Genomic DNA, 18,482 nt, shown 5'->3' with positions numbered 1-18,482 from the left:
ATTTTTAATCCGGAAATCTTAAAGAGGTCATAACTCGTGTTTACGAGTTCCAAAAGCGACGAACGTTTTTTCCAAATCGCTCATCTTTCCGAGAACTACAATTTGAAAATAAAATTGTCGCATTTCGATTCCGCTACTAGGAGTTATTGTGCGTCAAAGTTTTTTCGGCCAAACAAACTTTGAGTGACCATATCTCTTGGTCACGAGTTCCAAACTCGTCAAACTTTATTTTCAAATCGTAGTACTCGGAAAGATGATCGGTTTGAAAAAAAAATTCCACTTTCTGAGTTTGTAAACACGAGTTATGGCCTCTTTAAGTTTTTCGGATAAAATATTTGGGTATTTTGTGCAAAGTGGCCAACTTCAGGGGTACCGCGTGAATTATCCGTTTCTAAAAATAATGAATTACAAGTGTTCTTCATGTGTAAGTGGGAAATTTGTGGTTCAATATTATTATTAAAATGCTTCTCTCACATTTTTTTGGTCTTTGTCTCGAATTCAATTGATAATTATTGAGTGGGACGGAGGGAGTACAAAAATGACAAAACCTGCTGTAACACCCCCATACTCCGAGTGCCTTATCAGGACCACTCAGGTATGAAGACATCACCATCTCGGTCGCCCGAGGTATGATAATCAAATAGACAAAACGGAAACAACATTTATTATAATAGTTTAATGAATGAATACAATCCTTGAAACCAAACTGAAAGTACGATACATTATTCCAAACTATCTGCATTCTCAATCAAATGTAAACAAATGCTAAATCGCAATGAAGACTCTATCGTCATGTCGTGGCCATCCCGGCTATCCCAATACTCATCTCTATACTGTTCAATATCTGCTCACCATCCCCGAATGGATCACCGCAGTTTTACAAAACAACACCGGGTCGCACTAATCACACAATCAATATAGATAACAACAATAAGACAAACAGACAAACGAACTCGCCACACACACACACACACATCCAACCAACCGTCTCAATCACCGATCGTCCACCGGACCCGGACCACAAATGGGGGACCGCAGCCGTTCCCACCTAAGCCCCGCTCATCGTACGAGCGATAACCCCGTCCATTAATGTGCACATCCCCTTTCGTGGCGGGTTCCACTAAGGGCGAAACTAGGGCGTGAGATCACTCCCGCAAGTGACCCCACTCGGTAGAGAACGCATCTCGAGAGCCATCAACAAACACAACCACAATCAGAATCACAATTACAATCATCATATCAATCAACTAACTACAAGACATCACCAATATCCCATTATGGGACTAATACGAGTAGGAAATCCTGCACCTGAAAGCACAACACGCAGATGGTATCTACAAAATGTCTCAAAACGCCTCTTCTACGAATTCTCCTCCTAACCCATAACACATAAAGACTACCAATTACTTACTATTCATAAAACCCCCAAATCCTAAATTAGGGTTTCACCAATCTTATCAAAACATTATAAAACTTATGTTAAAAGCTTACCCTCGACGCAAGGAATCCAACGACACGAACTACGATGCGAACCGACCGTCTGAACTCCGGGAATTGTCAAGAGCGCGATTAGGAAGAAGGACTAGATGCTTTCTCTCTTAAACAGGTTTTAGGTTTTGTAAAAAGTGTTTTAAAACAATGCCGAATATGTTTATATACCTTAATCGCGTAATTAACAAAACCCGAGAAAACTCCCCCGATAAACCGGACACTCGATCGAGTACCCAAGGTACTCGATCGAGTACCCCCTACTCGATCGAGTGCCCCACTACTCGATCGAGTGCCCAACAGTCGAAAACTATTTTATTCTCGCAACATACCCTTACTCGACAGAGTAAGGGCTACTCGATAGAGTACCCCCAAGACATATAAATACGGAGTATTACAGTCTTCCCTCCTTAAAAAGAACTTCGTCCCCGAAGTTCAACCCATACATAAAAACAAACACGCTAACTCGATCAAGACACAACAACGTAACTGAGAACTCAAAACAAAACTCCAACCGACCATGGACTCCTAACACCAACTCCACTAACTATTCCTACCTCCACAACACGGCTCACGATATCGTATCAACTTCATTATATCTCTCTCAACACTAACTCCATACACTACCAACTACCATCCTCTAACGCTGCTAGCTCCGTAATATATCATCCACTACCAAATCCCATATCAAGACACTCATAGACATCAAACGGAATGTTACATTCTACCACCCTAAAAGGAACTTCGTCCTCGTTTACTCGACTCATAACATCATCCTCCAACTGTCAACATTATATAAAATATTCTCATACTCCGAAGCATCACACTACTACAAGCACGGCCGTGGCCTTTTTTATAAGTATCATCCACAAAACAAATCCCTCCTTTACGCTACGCTAGCACTCTACTTCCAATTATATTACAACATGCACCACTATGAAACTCTCTTTTATCGCATCCTACTCCTCCTAAGACAAATGTTACGTCCTCGTAACTCACTAATACTAAATCCTTAGTTATATCTTCTCGTTATTCTCATCATCATCACATGTCAAAGATAACCACTTATAATCTAAACACTCGCCATGCATATATCCAAGGCTCTCTTACTTAAACATTCTTCATACCTGAACTCATTCGTCACACCATCTAACCTATACCTCAAAATCTTTATCTTAACCCAAAACTTCAACTCTCCACATTACCGCAACATGACATACCTCTCTATATAAACTATATGAAACTCCCATCATCAAAAGCATAACTCACGATCTACACTTGTTACGTACACTCACACTAGATCCTCAAGTTCTTTCATTCATTACCGTAAGACTCATACATAACTTAACACGACACTTATTATTCAACACCCTACACTCACTGTCCCAACAAAAGATTATGAACTACCTGCCGCTTTCAGATCATTACCACACATGTTCTACGACTTACTTGCCATTACCATGTCTCTCAAACCTTAACTAGAACAAGATCATAATTATTGTAACAACCTCTCACAACCGTGTCCCATTAACAGAATGTCACTATACTATGACAACAACGAAAACATATACAACTCTATGTATATCATACTCTACCCTCATTCCCAACTTAACCAGGTAAAGAAAACATCAATAAACAAGACAACTGTCTATCTGCACAAACTGAAACTCGCAGGGAACAACATCAAACAAAACAACAATCTATGTATAACTGCTATGTACTTTCGAAACTCGAATCACAATCATCCTGCCTACTCCACCACAACCGGTGATGGCATCACAACACCGCCACCAACAGCCACACCGTAGTGCGAAAATACCCGCATCACAACACTAAATGTCGTGCCCGGATCACCACCCGAGGCACCACAGCCACATCGATAGACATCACAACTACATACAATTCCATAAATACTGACTCGAAATTAACCTTTCGGACAAGAAAACTTACTCAAATCCACTTTACTCAATCACAACGCAACATATTATATGAATAAACAGATAAGCATCTCATGAACATCATCTCTACCATTTCACGGAATACACATGTGTTATTAATACACATAAAATTATAACTAGCCATGTCAAATTAATCAAATTATTACCTTTTTGGATATCATTCAATTAAATTACCGTGTCCACATATATATTACAGAACATTCATAAAACAACTTTATAATTATCACACCATACCACTTCTTGTGAGGTCAGAACCTCACACAAACATTTACACATATCATAGACCCGTAATCACAACCAACTAGTCAATCCTGACCACGTAAGTTACCACTCGATAAAGGTTACACCATGTCGCCGTTTAACTCATATGTCCCTCATAACATATTCCCCCATTCACACAACCATCACTTCCTGCCAAATATAACCATACCTTTACTATTCAACTATTAGCATCCGCCTCATCTAACCACATCTTATACCCTCTTACAATCATACACAACAATCAGGTCCCTACCAAATCAACCTCTTTAGAATTGCTACCTTTCTAATATACCATCACTCTTAACCACTAGTGACGACACCACAAACGATAACACTACCACTGTCCGAACATCAAACCTCTTACACCCATCTCTAAACATCACGATTTCTTTCCTATCTTTGGTTGACATCCCAAACAACAAACATCGAATCCATCAACAAAATTACCTCAACATTCTTCCCAATACTATCCTTAATTGTATCATCATCTAACTCTCCGCCAAAATCTCGTATCGTGCAAATATTCTACCAACTTCTTACTTTCCTTAATTCCTCGAACTCATTACTAATCATGTTATCCCAAAACTCCTCTATAACCATTAACTAACATCCTCGTGATGCTATCACACATTTCAATGATTCCTTAGCTTTATATCACATAACTCCGGTGAATATTTTCCTCAGCTTACTTTTATCCTTCTTTTCTCTTTACACTCAATAATACTAATTAATAGTTCAACTCCTTATTCCTTCTAGCTAACTCTTTAGAAATCCAGTTACGTTCTCACTGCTCCAAAACTCACATCTAATTATTTCATATCGATATCATCTCACTCTTTCTTACCACAAATATTCTCTTATTATGTCATCAATCACCCTTGCCACTAATCCATCCATAGAATCAACGTTTACTGTTCAACAATTGCATCTCCCTTCTTACGTCTCTAGAAATCAAAATTCCTTTCATACCGCTAATTGCCCAAGGAAAACCGACAATAGTTTCATCTCTTAAAAAGCTAAATCTCCACCCCGCGACATGTCTCCACAAAGTTCACTATATACCACTCTTCTCAACCCCCTTTAAAACGAACTTTCATTATGTATATTCTTAACCCACACGGGTTTTAACTACCTCCCTCCATAATTCTTTACACATCTCAGGTTGTCACTATCCATATCCTTACTCTCAATCCTTTCATTCTCACGTTCCTTAGACTCACATCATCCATTGCCCACATTCACTTACTTTTACGTTACTCAACACACACTCATATCACTCATTTCATCTCGTCTCAGAAAACATGCTCTATGTCTCAATTAAGCCATAACAATCTTCCTTTTCTTTTTCCACTATCTATTACAACCACGTATAACTCATGTCCTCCCACCGAACTCATACTCACCACAGGTGCCACTCACTACACCACAAGATTGGGTAACTTACGCGTCAAGACCAACATACATGTAAAACAATGCATAAAGAAGCAAAATAATAACTTTGAATTAAATATAATATGCAACGAATTCAAAAGATAAGCATATGACCCAAAACAGGGTCACTAGATCGAGTCTGAGGCCACTCGATCGAGTAAGGGACTTACTCGATCGAGTAGGTCAAGATCCGAAGCACGTAAAACAAATCACCAGGGCTACTCGATCGAGTAACTAACGTACTCGATCGAGTGCCCCTTACTCGATCGAGTACCAAGGATACTCGATCGAGTACCCCAAATTCTCAAAGACTTTGTCCCGTTTTTCAGTAAAACAGTCATAACTCACTCATTTCTTGGTCAATTTGGGCGTGTGACCTATCGTTAGAATCGGAAAAGGACAAGTTATCACCTCCAATTGGAATCACATTAAAATCATTTAGGCATCTCAAGTTATAACAGTTTAAAGATAACTTTGCTGTAATTAGACGACATAACTATTCGATTTTCTCTTTCAAACACTTAAACGACAACAATGGTAAACAAAACAACTCAATACTCACAAAACCAGTATCCCTAACCACATGTTACTATTTTCAAAAGTTAAGCAACAAATAACTCGATGCACATATATCATTCAACTTACCAATCACATATTACCCACATGTTTTAATTTTATAACTTTTCGCAACACAAAATATACTCATACCTTACGAATCATATTTCCATGTTACTAATGCAACAATATTACAAACCCACTTCATCACCTAAACATATTCATAGTCACAAAATTCATATTCTCATGCAATTGACACCCCATCTTTTCCAATCGGTTCATCTATTTCATCCACAAGTGCATACGATTCCACAATAGACAATTATATGAACTTATTATCTAACTTTACGCAAACAGGATTATAAAAGAAAAAATCATGTCACATCCTCTAACCACAAGTTACTAGTATGTACACATTATAAATCATTCATCCTGCACATCATTATTCATCATGCTATTAAAGCCAATTGTAAATCATTCAACATGTTATCATCTCATTAACATGTTCCACATATCATTTTCTTTCACATGCTCAACTTCCTATTTCAACACCAAACAATAAACACACTTCATCACTTTGTTGCACAAGTTAATCAAACACACAGATGACTCGACAAACACTTTCCCCATGTGACCGGTTCAAAGTTGTAGGGCGACCCCTTGCGACTTTAGGACGTCTCCCAAGCCTTTGCACTAGCTCCTACAACTTTTACCCCGGGTTCATTTTAATTGACTCCCTATGTTCATTAAGTTCATTGGTTACAGGTTTCAGGATCGTCGCTCTGATACCATTTGTAACACCCCCATACTCCGAGTGCCTTACCAGGACCACTCAGGTATGAAGACATCACCATCTCGGTCGCCCGAGGTATGATAATCAAATAGACAAAACGGAAACAACATTTATTATAATAGTTTAATGAATGAATACAATCCTTGAAACCAAACTCGAAAAATACGATACATTATTCCAAACTATCTCGTTTCTCAACCAAATGTAAACAAATGCTAAACTGCAGCGGAAGACTCTATCGTCATGTCGTGGCCATCCCAGCTATCCCAATACTCATCTCTATACCTGTTCAATATCTGCTCACCATCCCCGAATGGATCACCGCAGGTTTTACAAAACAACACCGGGGTCAGTACTAATCACACAATCAATATAGATAACAACAATAAGACAAAACAGACAATGAACCGCGCACACACACACACACACATCAACCAACCGTCTCAATCACCGATCGTCCACGGGACCAGCCGCCATGGGGGACCGCACCCGTTCCCACCTAAGCCCCGCTCATCGTACGAGCGATAACCCTGTCCATTAATGTGCACATCCCCTTTCGTGGCGGGTTCCACTAAGGGCGAAACTAGGGCGTGAGATCACTCCCGCAAGTGACCCCACTCAGCCGAGAACGCATCTCGAGAGCCATCAACAAACACAACCACAATCACAATCACAATTACAATCATCATATCAATCAACTAACTACAGCACATCACCAATATCCCATTATGGGACTAATACTGAGTAGGAAATCCTACCTGGAAAGCACAACACGCAGACGGTATCTACAGCTGTCTCAAAACGCCTCTTCTACGAATTCTCCTCCTAACCCATAACACATAAAGACTACCAATTACTTACTATTCATAAAACCCCCAAATCCTAAATTAGGGTTTCACCAATCTTATCAAAACATTATAAAACTTATGTTAAAAGCTTACCCTCGACGCAGGGAATCCAACGACACGAACTACGATGCAAACCGACCGTCTGAACTCCGGGAATTGTCAAGAGCGCGATTAGGAAGAAGGACTAGATGCTTTCTCTCTTAAACAGGTTTTAGGTTTTGTAAAAAGTGTTTTAAAACAATGCCGAATATGTTTATATACCTTAATCGCGTAATTAACAAAACCCGAGAAAACTCCCCCGATAAACCGGACACTCGATCGAGTACCCAAGGTACTCGATCGAGTACCCCCCTACTCGATCGAGTGCCCCAGCTACTCGATCGAGTGCCCAACAGGTCAGAAACTATTTTATTCTGCAACATACCCTTACTCGACAGAGTAAGGGCTACTCGATAGAGTACCCCCAAGACATATAAATACGGAGTATTACACCTGCCTTCATAGGGTTTTGAACACACCCTCAAAATTATATTTCGCAAAAACAACCCGACCCGATTGACCCAACCCGAAAAGGCTTACCCGAGACCCAACATTGACCTGAATTACATCACCCGAATGTGACCCAAAACCCGAATTGACCCAACCCGGCCCGAACATGACTCGAACGTTCTTGACCTGTAACTAACATGACCCGAAAATGACCCGACCGATACCAGCTAACCAGAAAATGACCCAACCAACAGACATGAAACCCGAAATGAACCGACTCGACCCGAATTAACCCAAAAACAATGAAAGACCCGAACTGATCTGACCTAAACCAACCCGACCGAAACCCAATCCAATTAACCCGTCTTTAGAAATGTCCTATACTACTATTTTTGACCTATTCATCGTTACAATTTTCCGATTTCCATGTTTAGTATATACTCTGTATTTATTAGTAAAAGCATCGCTCTCTTATCCCAAATATGAAATTAAGGATTTGATTCTCACCCACGACATAGTGTGCTTAATTGAAAAACAACGTACAACAAATAAATTGGGCATTTCTAAAAAATCGGCGGAGTTTCTTTTTCTTCAAAAAAAATGGGTTGGGCTCTAACCCATATAGCCATGGGTTGGTACACTCCTGACTGTATTCTAATCATAACCGACACGTATGATCTAACCTGTAAGTGATCTTATCCATATTTAAGTCAACTTGTTTTCGATGGATGTAGAAATATCCGTCTTATTAAAAATAAAACGGATCAAATAACAACCACTTAGGCTCTGTTCTTTTTGGAAAATTGTCCAAATGAATCAACAAATCAATCAATCAACTTAATGGAGCCGAATCAATCGAATCGAATCGATCCAATCAACTAATAATAAAAAGATTATATTAATATTAATAATAATAATAATAATAATAATAATAATAATAATTATAATAACAATAATACCAATAATAATAATAATAAATATTATTATAATATTATTCATTAATAATAATAATATATTAATATAATCTAATAAGATATATAAAAAATAAAATAGTAATATAATAATAAATATAATAATAATAAATATAATAATATATTAGTAATATAAATGATAACATTATTACTAATAATATAATATATTAATAATAATAACTAAAAAATAAATATAATAATAATAATAGGTCTAATATAATAAATTATTAATATAATAATATTAATAAATATGTTATGAATAATATTAATATTAATGAATATATTAATAAAATAATAATTATAAAAATAATTATAAATATAAATATAATATTATAAACAATACGAATTAATTATTAATAAATATAATAGTAATATAATAAATATAATAATAACAATAACAATAGTAAATACATTAATATAATAATAATAATGATATCAATAAGAATAGTAATATTAATGTTGAAATAAACTAATATGAACTCGAATGGAAATGAATCAAATCGAATCAATGGAGTGAATCAATCAAATCAATCAATGGAGTGAATCAATCGAATCAATCAACTTATTAAAACTGAAATTAAGTCCAAAAAAACAGGGCCTTACTTAAATGAAAATATTCTAATAATCTCAATACATTTTACTTTTATCTTATATTTAGTCTTAAAAACTTTCGTTTTAAATGTTAGGACAGATAGATATGCTCTTCTTAAATTAGAATTTGCGATATACATGGACTTGTAACTTTCGTTGCGAGGTAAGAAGAGGGCCCTTTGGCTAGTAGCCATGGCCTAGTGAGGAAACAACGTGCTTGAATTGACATTTATTTCGTCTTAACTACCTTCTTAACTTTAATTAGAATACGTAGTCTACGTATAGGAAAAAGTGAGCAACAGAATGTAACTAAATGAAGTAATTTTTAAAAATCTATAAAGCTAGACTTTGAATGTTTCCTTACGCATCTATTTTAAATAAAATCTTCCGTCTCTGAAATCCCTTATCATATATAATTTCTTTTTGGCAAAAAAATAAACGAAAATAAAAAATAAAAATTTAGCATATAAATTTAAAAAGGTGTGTATTTTACTAGCATCATAAATTAATAATCATGATTTTCCCCATAATTTTCCTCCTAATTATAGCAATAATATTCATGTCGAAGAAATCACGTAAAGCCGTGTATTTAGTAAACCATGCAAGTTTCAAAGCCAAGAAATCTCAACAAGTCACTAGAAAAAAATCAATTGGCATGATCAAACTCTTAGGCCCAAATTTAGCTGATGATACAGTTAAATTACTTAAGAAGATGATCTTGACGTCGGGAATCGGGGACGCCACGTATGCACCAGAAGCATACTTGAGTATGCCACTCAATTTTTCACTTGATAATGCAAGGAGTGAAGCTGAGGTGGCCATTTTTACGACGGTCAAGTCAGTGTTAGCAAATACCGGGGTGAAACCGGAGAAAATCGGAGTGCTGATTGTTAATTGTAGTATTTTTAACCCGGTTCCTTCGTTAACATCCATGATTGTTAACAAGTTTAAGCTTAAGGAGGATGTTAAGAGCTTTAGTCTTTCTGGAATGGGTTGTAGTGCTGGACTTGCTGCCATTGCCCTAGCTCATGACGTTCTTCAGGTACGATAACTTATTTAAGAATTAATGTGCTAGTTTCATATACGGAGTATAATAATACCGTCTCATAGTTTATATATAGTGAGTGGCAGTATAGGGTTGATAACGAGTCGAGCTGAACACGAGCTTTAACTTACTCGAATAATGTTCATGAAGAAAAAATCGAGTTGCTCGCCAGCTTTGCTTTCTGTGCCAAGCCAAAGTTAGCTCGGCTTGACTCGCTAAGTTCTCGAGTCGAGCCCAAACTCGTGCTGAGGGAGTACATTTTTTCTCTCTGTTATTTTGTCCTTATTAGGTTTACCAACAAACATAGTCTAATAGTAACTCTTTGAAAGTCGTAAAATAGCGGTTGGTTTCATGTAAGATTCTTATCAAAGTGTTATTGTATAGTTGATTGTATACGCTCTCAATCTCAATCATTTGTTTACGTTTATACCCTTTTAAATAGTATAAAAGGTAAACAGTAATACAAAGAGCATACAAATTTGTATAGTAAGGACATTATATTGCTATTATGATCCAACATTTGTAAAATTATTCACCCCCTTAGAAAATGATAACCCAATTACAAGTACATCGTAGTAAATTCGACGGTTTCCATCAATCTGGCAATAGACACTAATTATACAACTACCGGTCTTTATTGTGAATTTGTAGTACAAGATTTATCAACATCAGTACCAGACGACAATGCAAACATTATTGCTATAACTAATCAAATTTTGTACTTTTCAGGTGAACAAGGACACCTACGCCCTGATAGTAAGTACCGAAATATTGACCCAAGCTATGTACACTGGAGACGAGCCGAATAAGCAGCCTATTAACTGTCTTTTTCGGGTTGGCGGGTCAGCCATTCTCCTATCCAACAACCCGTCCGACCGACATGTGTCCAAGTACCAATTTGTCCATAGTGTTCGTACAAACACTAGTAATTCAAATAGTTCCTATAAATGCATTCACTTAGACGAAGACTCATTAGGTCTAAGAGGGGTTACTTTAACCAGAGATCTCATAGTCGAGGCGAAAATTGCAATTAAAGCTAATCTAACCACATTAGGCTACGTGATCCTACCCTTGAGTGACAAAATCATGTTCTGTTTGGATTATTTAGTGGATCGGGTTGGGTTAAGCAAGAAAGGTTCCGATCCCCGGGTTCCAAATTTCGGAAAGGTTATTGACCATTTTGTTTCCCATGTCGGGGGTAAATTCGTAATTGATGCGTTGGAGAGAACGGTTAAACTTGATGTCGAACCAGCTAGGATGACATTGCATAGGTTCGGTAATACTTCTAGTAGTTCGGTTTGGTACGGATTAGCATATACCGAAGCTAAACGTAAGATTAAAAATGGTGATCGGGTTTGGCATATTGCATTCGGGTCGGGTTTTAAATGCAATAGTGTGATTTGGCAGGCGTTAAAGAATGTGGAGCCGAATATGGATAACCCGTGGATTGAAGATATTCATCTTTATCCTATCAAAGAGGATTTTCAAGCATACCCTTTGGCTTTTGAGTAACCCAAGTTAGTGAGCATTGTCCCAATTCAAGATCTAAAGGAGGAAGATTATATAGATCTTAAATTTTATAATTAGCCTTTTGTTTTAAGAATTCTACTTTCGTCTCATTACTTTTAGTTTTTTGCGAATTGTTAGCTTAATTTGATGAAGAATGGATATGCAAAATGGAATTGAATATTTGTTGTGTAATTTAGGAAAAACTCTACTTAATGATTACATTCTTGTTTAAAATTGAGATATCCATTTTAAAACCGTTAAATATAACCTACTTGATATATAGATGAAGACAAAAGAATGTTATCTAAAAAACAATAAACCTTTGTCTCATCTATCTGACTATCTTAGTTATGTACATTTTACACGTTTTAACTAATTATAATTTCTTTTGTACGAAAGGTTGATTGTTTTTGGTTAAATTTATGTAAATTATTTGTACTATTTACTAACATAAAGAAAGAATAGGTAAGACAACACGTTAATCGTAATGAAATTAAGGACTGTATATCAACGTGCATGGATAATGCCCTAATTAAATTTATTAAATGTGTAGTTGTGAAAACTGAACTTCAATGGCACCTCACAATCGCACATTAACGCAACTAACTGTGCATATTAATTGGGATGTGACATGATGGCCCCTAGTTCATGTTCATAAAAAGGCACACAACTTGCCTAATTTCTGTACTCATATTTATTTCTTAAATGTTTTCTATTATTCATCTTTCATAATCAATACAAGGTCCTTGGTCATAATTTTCTTATGGAACTCTTTTCTTACCTACTAGTTCTAAATCCGTGAAAAATTATACGAGTATGTAATTTAAACATTGTTATTATCAAACGAGTTTTTCTATTATGTGTCAATGAGCACATGTTAAAATGTCAATTAAGGAATGATTTACAACATTAATTGTCTAAGTATGTTAACCATGAGTTCATATTTTAATTTCTCTTGATAAATTGTTGCCAATCATTCCTTATTGGCATCCTTAACATGTGCTCAATATAGAAAAACCACAAACGTGATTAAGTTTTATGAAGTCATATTTAAGATTTGTGATTTACATTTGCAATTTGGATATTCTAAACAGTGAACCTAAAATATAAGATGTATTAAGGTTATTTGTTTTTTCGGTAAAATGTAAGTATATTGATATATCAATAGTAACCATATGTAGACTATTCGCGGTCTTTTTGTGATAGACCCAAATAGTCCAAACCAATACAACCAAACACAAAACACGGCCCATAGCGAGGCCCAAAACTCATGGTATCACTACCAACAAAACCAGATGCGGGATTAGACAACAAACTCAGAAAAATCCTCAAAATAAAACCCTAACAAATCGCGATCAGAGGAATCTCAACTTCATCTTCCTTATCGGTCCAGGAGCTCTCACACCAAACCACCAACATCACCACCATTGCCATTCCCAGCTAACGCCAAGAACCGAGCTTTACAATCCTTGATGATTTGTTTTGCCAGAGACGAAGGTCGCAAAATGCATGCATTCATCCTGACAGCATTCCGTTGTTGCCAAACTTGGTAGATACAGGCATTAATCACTGTATTAAGGGCACCTCTATCATCTTTAGTCCCTCTTCTGCTCAATCTCCATCGTAAAAGATCGTCATGAGGTATGTCCATTCTAAGTCATTCCCCTATAAGGGTGATGACTTCTCTGCTATACCTGAAATCGAAATAAAGATGATCCAGATCTTCAATACCACTGCCGCAAATACAACATGTGATATCGTCTCTGATCCCTAAGTTATACATTTTAGCATTAATGTTCATATTTCCATGTTGATGGATCGAAGCAAGAAAACTGTGTTTTGGAATGGACCATTGTTCCAAATAATTCCATACCATTGAACTTTTTGCCCCTTTTCTCGTAGCCATTCGTATCCCTTTGCTATGGTGGATTCCTGGCCTAATTGATTAGACCATGTGTGTTGTTGGTATGCTTCAACAAAGACTTCTTTCACTTGAGAGACTTTTCTCCAACACCAGCTTGAGGTAGCAGTAGGGAAATACGTATCATTTGTCTTAATACTTGTCTTAAAATACTTGTTGAAGTATGATTTGTCCTCTTAATAGCTAAGTCTAAGTACTTGGCATGATAATTGAAAGGCTGAATAAAAACTGAAAATTTTAAATTGAAACAATTTTTTTCAAAAAGATTAACATAACTAATGTATTTATGTGAAAATGAGTGAATGGTAGTTAGTGTTTAAGTTATTAGAAGATTTATAATTAATAAAGTCGAACAGTGAAGAATATGTTTGGCATGCCGGTTATTTTCAAGGTCAAGACTAGTAAAGTTTGACCTACGACTCGATTACCCTGAAATGACTCATTCATTTAGGTTGAAACCCGACCCAACCCAATCCGCTCGACTCGACGGGTCAAAGGTAAGCTTTTCTTAAATTTGAATATGTAACATTATTTAAGTCAGAAATATTATTAAAATACTACTCCCACCATTTATATGTCTTCTTCCCATTTTATTAAAATACTCCACAAATATATTAGAGAAATATTAATATATTATATTTTAAATGATAATTAAAAATTGGATAATTCTTGTGGTACCGCCGAGGTTTGTATTTTTTCGCCGAATACCCCTACTTTTATCTAAAAAAAGGTTTGATTGGTCATATCTCTTACATACGAGATCGAAAAGTCGCGATTTTTTTTTCCTAAGTGGAACATCTTTATGACATCTTCAGTTTGAAAAAAAAAACATTCGTGTTTTTCCGACATCTTAGAACAGAGTTACGACTTGTCAAAGTTTACCAGCTTGGATTTTCGGTCAGATATGTAAAAAATGACGTTTTCTTTTTTTTTTTCAAATTGATTGTCTTTCCGAGATGTATAATTTTAGAAAAAGAACCGCAGCTTTAAGATATCGTAACTAAGAGATATGATCAGTTAAGTAATTTTTCAGAAAAATAGGGGTATTTAAGTGATGTGGGTGATGTCGTCACTCATCCAATCAAACACATTTATAATACTCAACAAACAACTAGTTAGCGGTAAGTCGAGGTCGATCCATGGGACGGTGGTTACTCAAATTATTCAATCTAATTATGGTTATGCTTGGGGTTGTCACAATTATAATGGGTTGATGATTCTAATCTAATAAAAACAATAAACAAGCAATAAAAGGAAAGATGTAAACAAATGATTAAAAGTGCTAGGATATCATGGGGGTCATAGGGGAATCATGGGAATTGATCATACAAACATGTTCTCAAATTATAAGCAAGCAATTATTGTTGTGATGGATTGAGTTGGGTTATATCTTACAATCCTAGGAAAGTTTGGGTCCCGGAGCCGAATCGATTAGATTGTACAACACCTACAAGTCGACTTAATCTTCCCTACTCAACAACATGCATGGTCTAATGAGACTCGAGTTGGTTTATGTCTTACAAGTCTCATTGAAAAGATAAGAGATGGTAGTAAATGCAAGGATTCATAGGCTTAGCATTTCATAAAACATAACATGTGCATGAGTTGAGATCAAAACAAGCAAGCAAATATAACATGAAAGCATATTAATTTAAGCATGAATCATTCCCCATGTTGGTTTCCCCTAATTACCCATTAATCCTAGCTAAGTAATTACTCACTCATGATCAAGTTTAACATGTTAATAAGGTTGTCAATCATACTAACAAAGTCAAACATGATGAACAAGTAAGAAAGATTAACAATAATTAAAACAAGGATTAAGAGAATTATACCTATGGAGATTCCAATAATAATAATGCAAAGAATAATAGAAGAACTTGATGATTGATGGAAGGTTGTCAATCTCCCAATAAACCCAATAATCTTCTAATTACCCAATAATAAACTTGAATTACTCAATAATAAACTTGAACAATGATTAAAGGAAAGATTAATGTATAATTTGTGGAAAGATTAAATGATAATCTATTCTAATCTACTACTAATCTAATCTAAGGAAGGATTGATTTAACCTAATGAAAACTTGATTCTAATCTAATAAAACTTGATGGTTTGATTATTACAAATGTGGTATATATAGTAGAGCATCATTAGGTTAAGCAAGGGTAAAATAGTAATTACACTTTTGAGTTTCAAGCAGGGAGACGCCGGTCTCAAAAGAAATACGCGCGGATTTATGGTTCACGTAGCAAGGGAAAACTTTCTGTCCAGGAATACGCTCGTCCCGAGCGAAATATGGGCGTCCTGGGCTTCAACCCGAGCGGGTTGAATTTGACCCGAGCGGGTTGAGCTGTATCTTGAGCTCGGATTGTAAAACGGACGTTATTTCCTCATCCGGACTCCTATTGGAGTGATTTAAAAGCCTAGATCACTTGATTTTTCGACGCCGTTTCATCTAGCATACTTTCAGAGACAAAGGAGCAACCCTTGGTTTGGTTTTCGAGCGATTTCTTCATGCAATGTCTTCCTTCTCGTCATCTTTGCTTTTAACCCTTTGATCCTTCTATAAACTCTTTATTCCTACATACTTGGACATCATTCTTGCCTCCTCTTCATACTAGTCCATCTAAAATCATCAATAAGCTTCCAAATATGCACGAAAGACGGGAATTTCCGCCTTATTATCTCCTTTTCTACAAAACACATGAAATGCGATAGAAAAGCAAATAGGAAGGTTTTGACGGATAAAATGGCCATAGAATGTTATAAAAGTATGCAAAATAGGTTCAATTAGGGGACTAAATGTGCGCAAATAATGTTCACATCAAATATCCCCAAACCGAACCTTTACTCGTCCCGAGTAAAGAGGTGACAAAAACTAGACCTTTATTTAAACTATCCTAATAATATAGCCGATAGGAGACAATTAGCGGGTCTCACTCCGCCCCTTCAACTCACAACAAGACAACCATGAGGTAGGATGCCTTCTTGCAAGGCAAGGTGGGTCTTGCCAAAATGGCGACACATCCAAGCATTAAAGCACAACAAAATCAAGTAATGGATGCATCTACAAAAAGAATAGCCACTTTCCTCATCTAAGTGGCGGAAATTATCTACAAGGGAAGCAATTCAAGGGTACACACTCCTTCATAGATGCAATTTCTTCAAACTACTAAGCCTAGAAGGATACCAATAAATCACCTCCAAGTTGTGTCAAGCTAGGGTACCTTTGTCCTCAATCGTTAAATGCTTTTGTCAAGAATAGACTCCCTATGGTGTTAGAAACACTGGAGGATCGCGGAATTCCCCCTCTTGCCTAGACAAGAAGAAGGGTCGTCCCCTCTCTACCATGCACAAAAATGGATAGGATGGATAAAGGGATCAATAGATATTTGAGTTTCACTTTGGGAGTTTGCTTTTGTTTTTGTTTTCCCCCCAATTTCTTGTGGCATATAACATTTGAGAACACTTTCTTTTTGCCATTTCTTTTTGCACATTTTCAAAGTCACCCCAATTAGTAACGAGGGTGCCTTGTTTTTGAAGCTTAGGAGTCTATTTTTGCTCCTCTTTTCATTTGATGCATTTTTGCAAACTTTCTTTCACTTTTCATTTCATTGAACTCAAATTGATTTCTTTTTGTGCCCATTCCCTTTTGATGACAAAAATATGGTAGAACATGGATGATGGATATATGGGTGCATGGTTTCAAGGGTCACCTTGGAATAAACGGTAGCCAAGGAGTTATCACACCACAAGGTACTCTTGACTAGGCCTTAATCCATGGGTCACAGAATACTAGCATGACACATCCTAGGGTGTTTTACAAGTATTCTAACAAGCAAAGTCTTAAGAAGAAAAAGCATCTACTAGGGCCTATATACACTTGTTAAGCTTCCCAAGTAGACGGTTTCGCAAAATTTTTCTAACATGCAAACTACATGCCATGATGCAACTAACATATATACGTCCTAATGCAAGTGATTCTACCAACTAATATGACATATAAACTAAATGCAAGTCCTAAGTTCACATTTGTTTTTACCGCATCAATCAAAATAAAGCCACATAGTCATTAACATAAAGAGGAAAAAGGAGATTGGAAAGATCATACCATGCGGTCTTCAATATCCTCATGTCTCGGATGTGGCGTAGTCAATCAATGTGAAAAAGGATGAACAAACACAATATATACAAAACAATATATACAAGTCTACACTACAAAGGAAATGAGCTTGTTTTTGATTTTTTCAATTTTTCAAATTTTTATGGTTTTTTGTTTTTATGAAATTAAAAGACATATTTTTATGCATTTTTGGAATATAAATTCCCATCCCCCACTTTATTTTGGACATTGTCCTCAATGTACATGTAGGAGTAGGAATAAAAAGGAAATACATGTTTTTGTATTTTTGATTTTTTGAAATTGAAGTACTAATGCAATGATATGGTATGAATGAATGCATGCTTTAACTAAATGCAATTCTATATGACATATATAAAAAATGAATGCAATCTAAACTATACTATATGATGCATGATAAATGTTTAAGTCACCTATGATCAAACCTCCCCAAACCGATTTAAAAACTATTTCTAGTGTAGAAATGAATAGGTTTGGC

The 18,482-nt window shown here is 36.1% G+C and overlaps 1 protein-coding gene across 1 annotated transcript; it reads left to right on the top strand.

The window, feature by feature from the left end:
* Window positions 1-9,751: 9,751 nt before the first annotated feature.
* Window positions 9,752-12,119, top strand: LOC141586976 (3-ketoacyl-CoA synthase 17-like). Its single transcript, XM_074408385.1, has 2 exons — window positions 9,752-10,427; window positions 11,160-12,119. The coding sequence occupies exons 1-2, from the start codon at window positions 9,900-9,902 to the stop codon at window positions 11,940-11,942; spliced, it is 1,311 nt and encodes a 436-aa protein (XP_074264486.1). The 5' UTR covers window positions 9,752-9,899; the 3' UTR covers window positions 11,943-12,119.
* The last annotated feature ends 6,363 nt before the right edge of the window (window positions 12,120-18,482 follow it).

The sequence above is a fragment of the Silene latifolia genome, chromosome 6 (genome assembly GCF_048544455.1).
Source record: "Silene latifolia isolate original U9 population chromosome 6, ASM4854445v1, whole genome shotgun sequence".
Taxonomy (NCBI): domain Eukaryota; kingdom Viridiplantae; phylum Streptophyta; class Magnoliopsida; order Caryophyllales; family Caryophyllaceae; genus Silene; species Silene latifolia.
Note: the sequence above shows the minus strand (reverse complement) of the source record. Positions and strands in the feature narration are given on the sequence as shown.

Bases quoted from the DNA above. Each gene is read 5' to 3' on its own strand.
- LOC141586976 (XM_074408385.1), top strand. From the start codon at position 9,900: ATGATTTTCCCCATAATTTTCCTCCTAATTATAGCAATAATATTCATG. The intron at 10,428-11,159 runs GTACGATAACTT...TGTACTTTTCAG, and splicing joins TAGCTCATGACGTTCTTCAG to GTGAACAAGGACACCTACGC.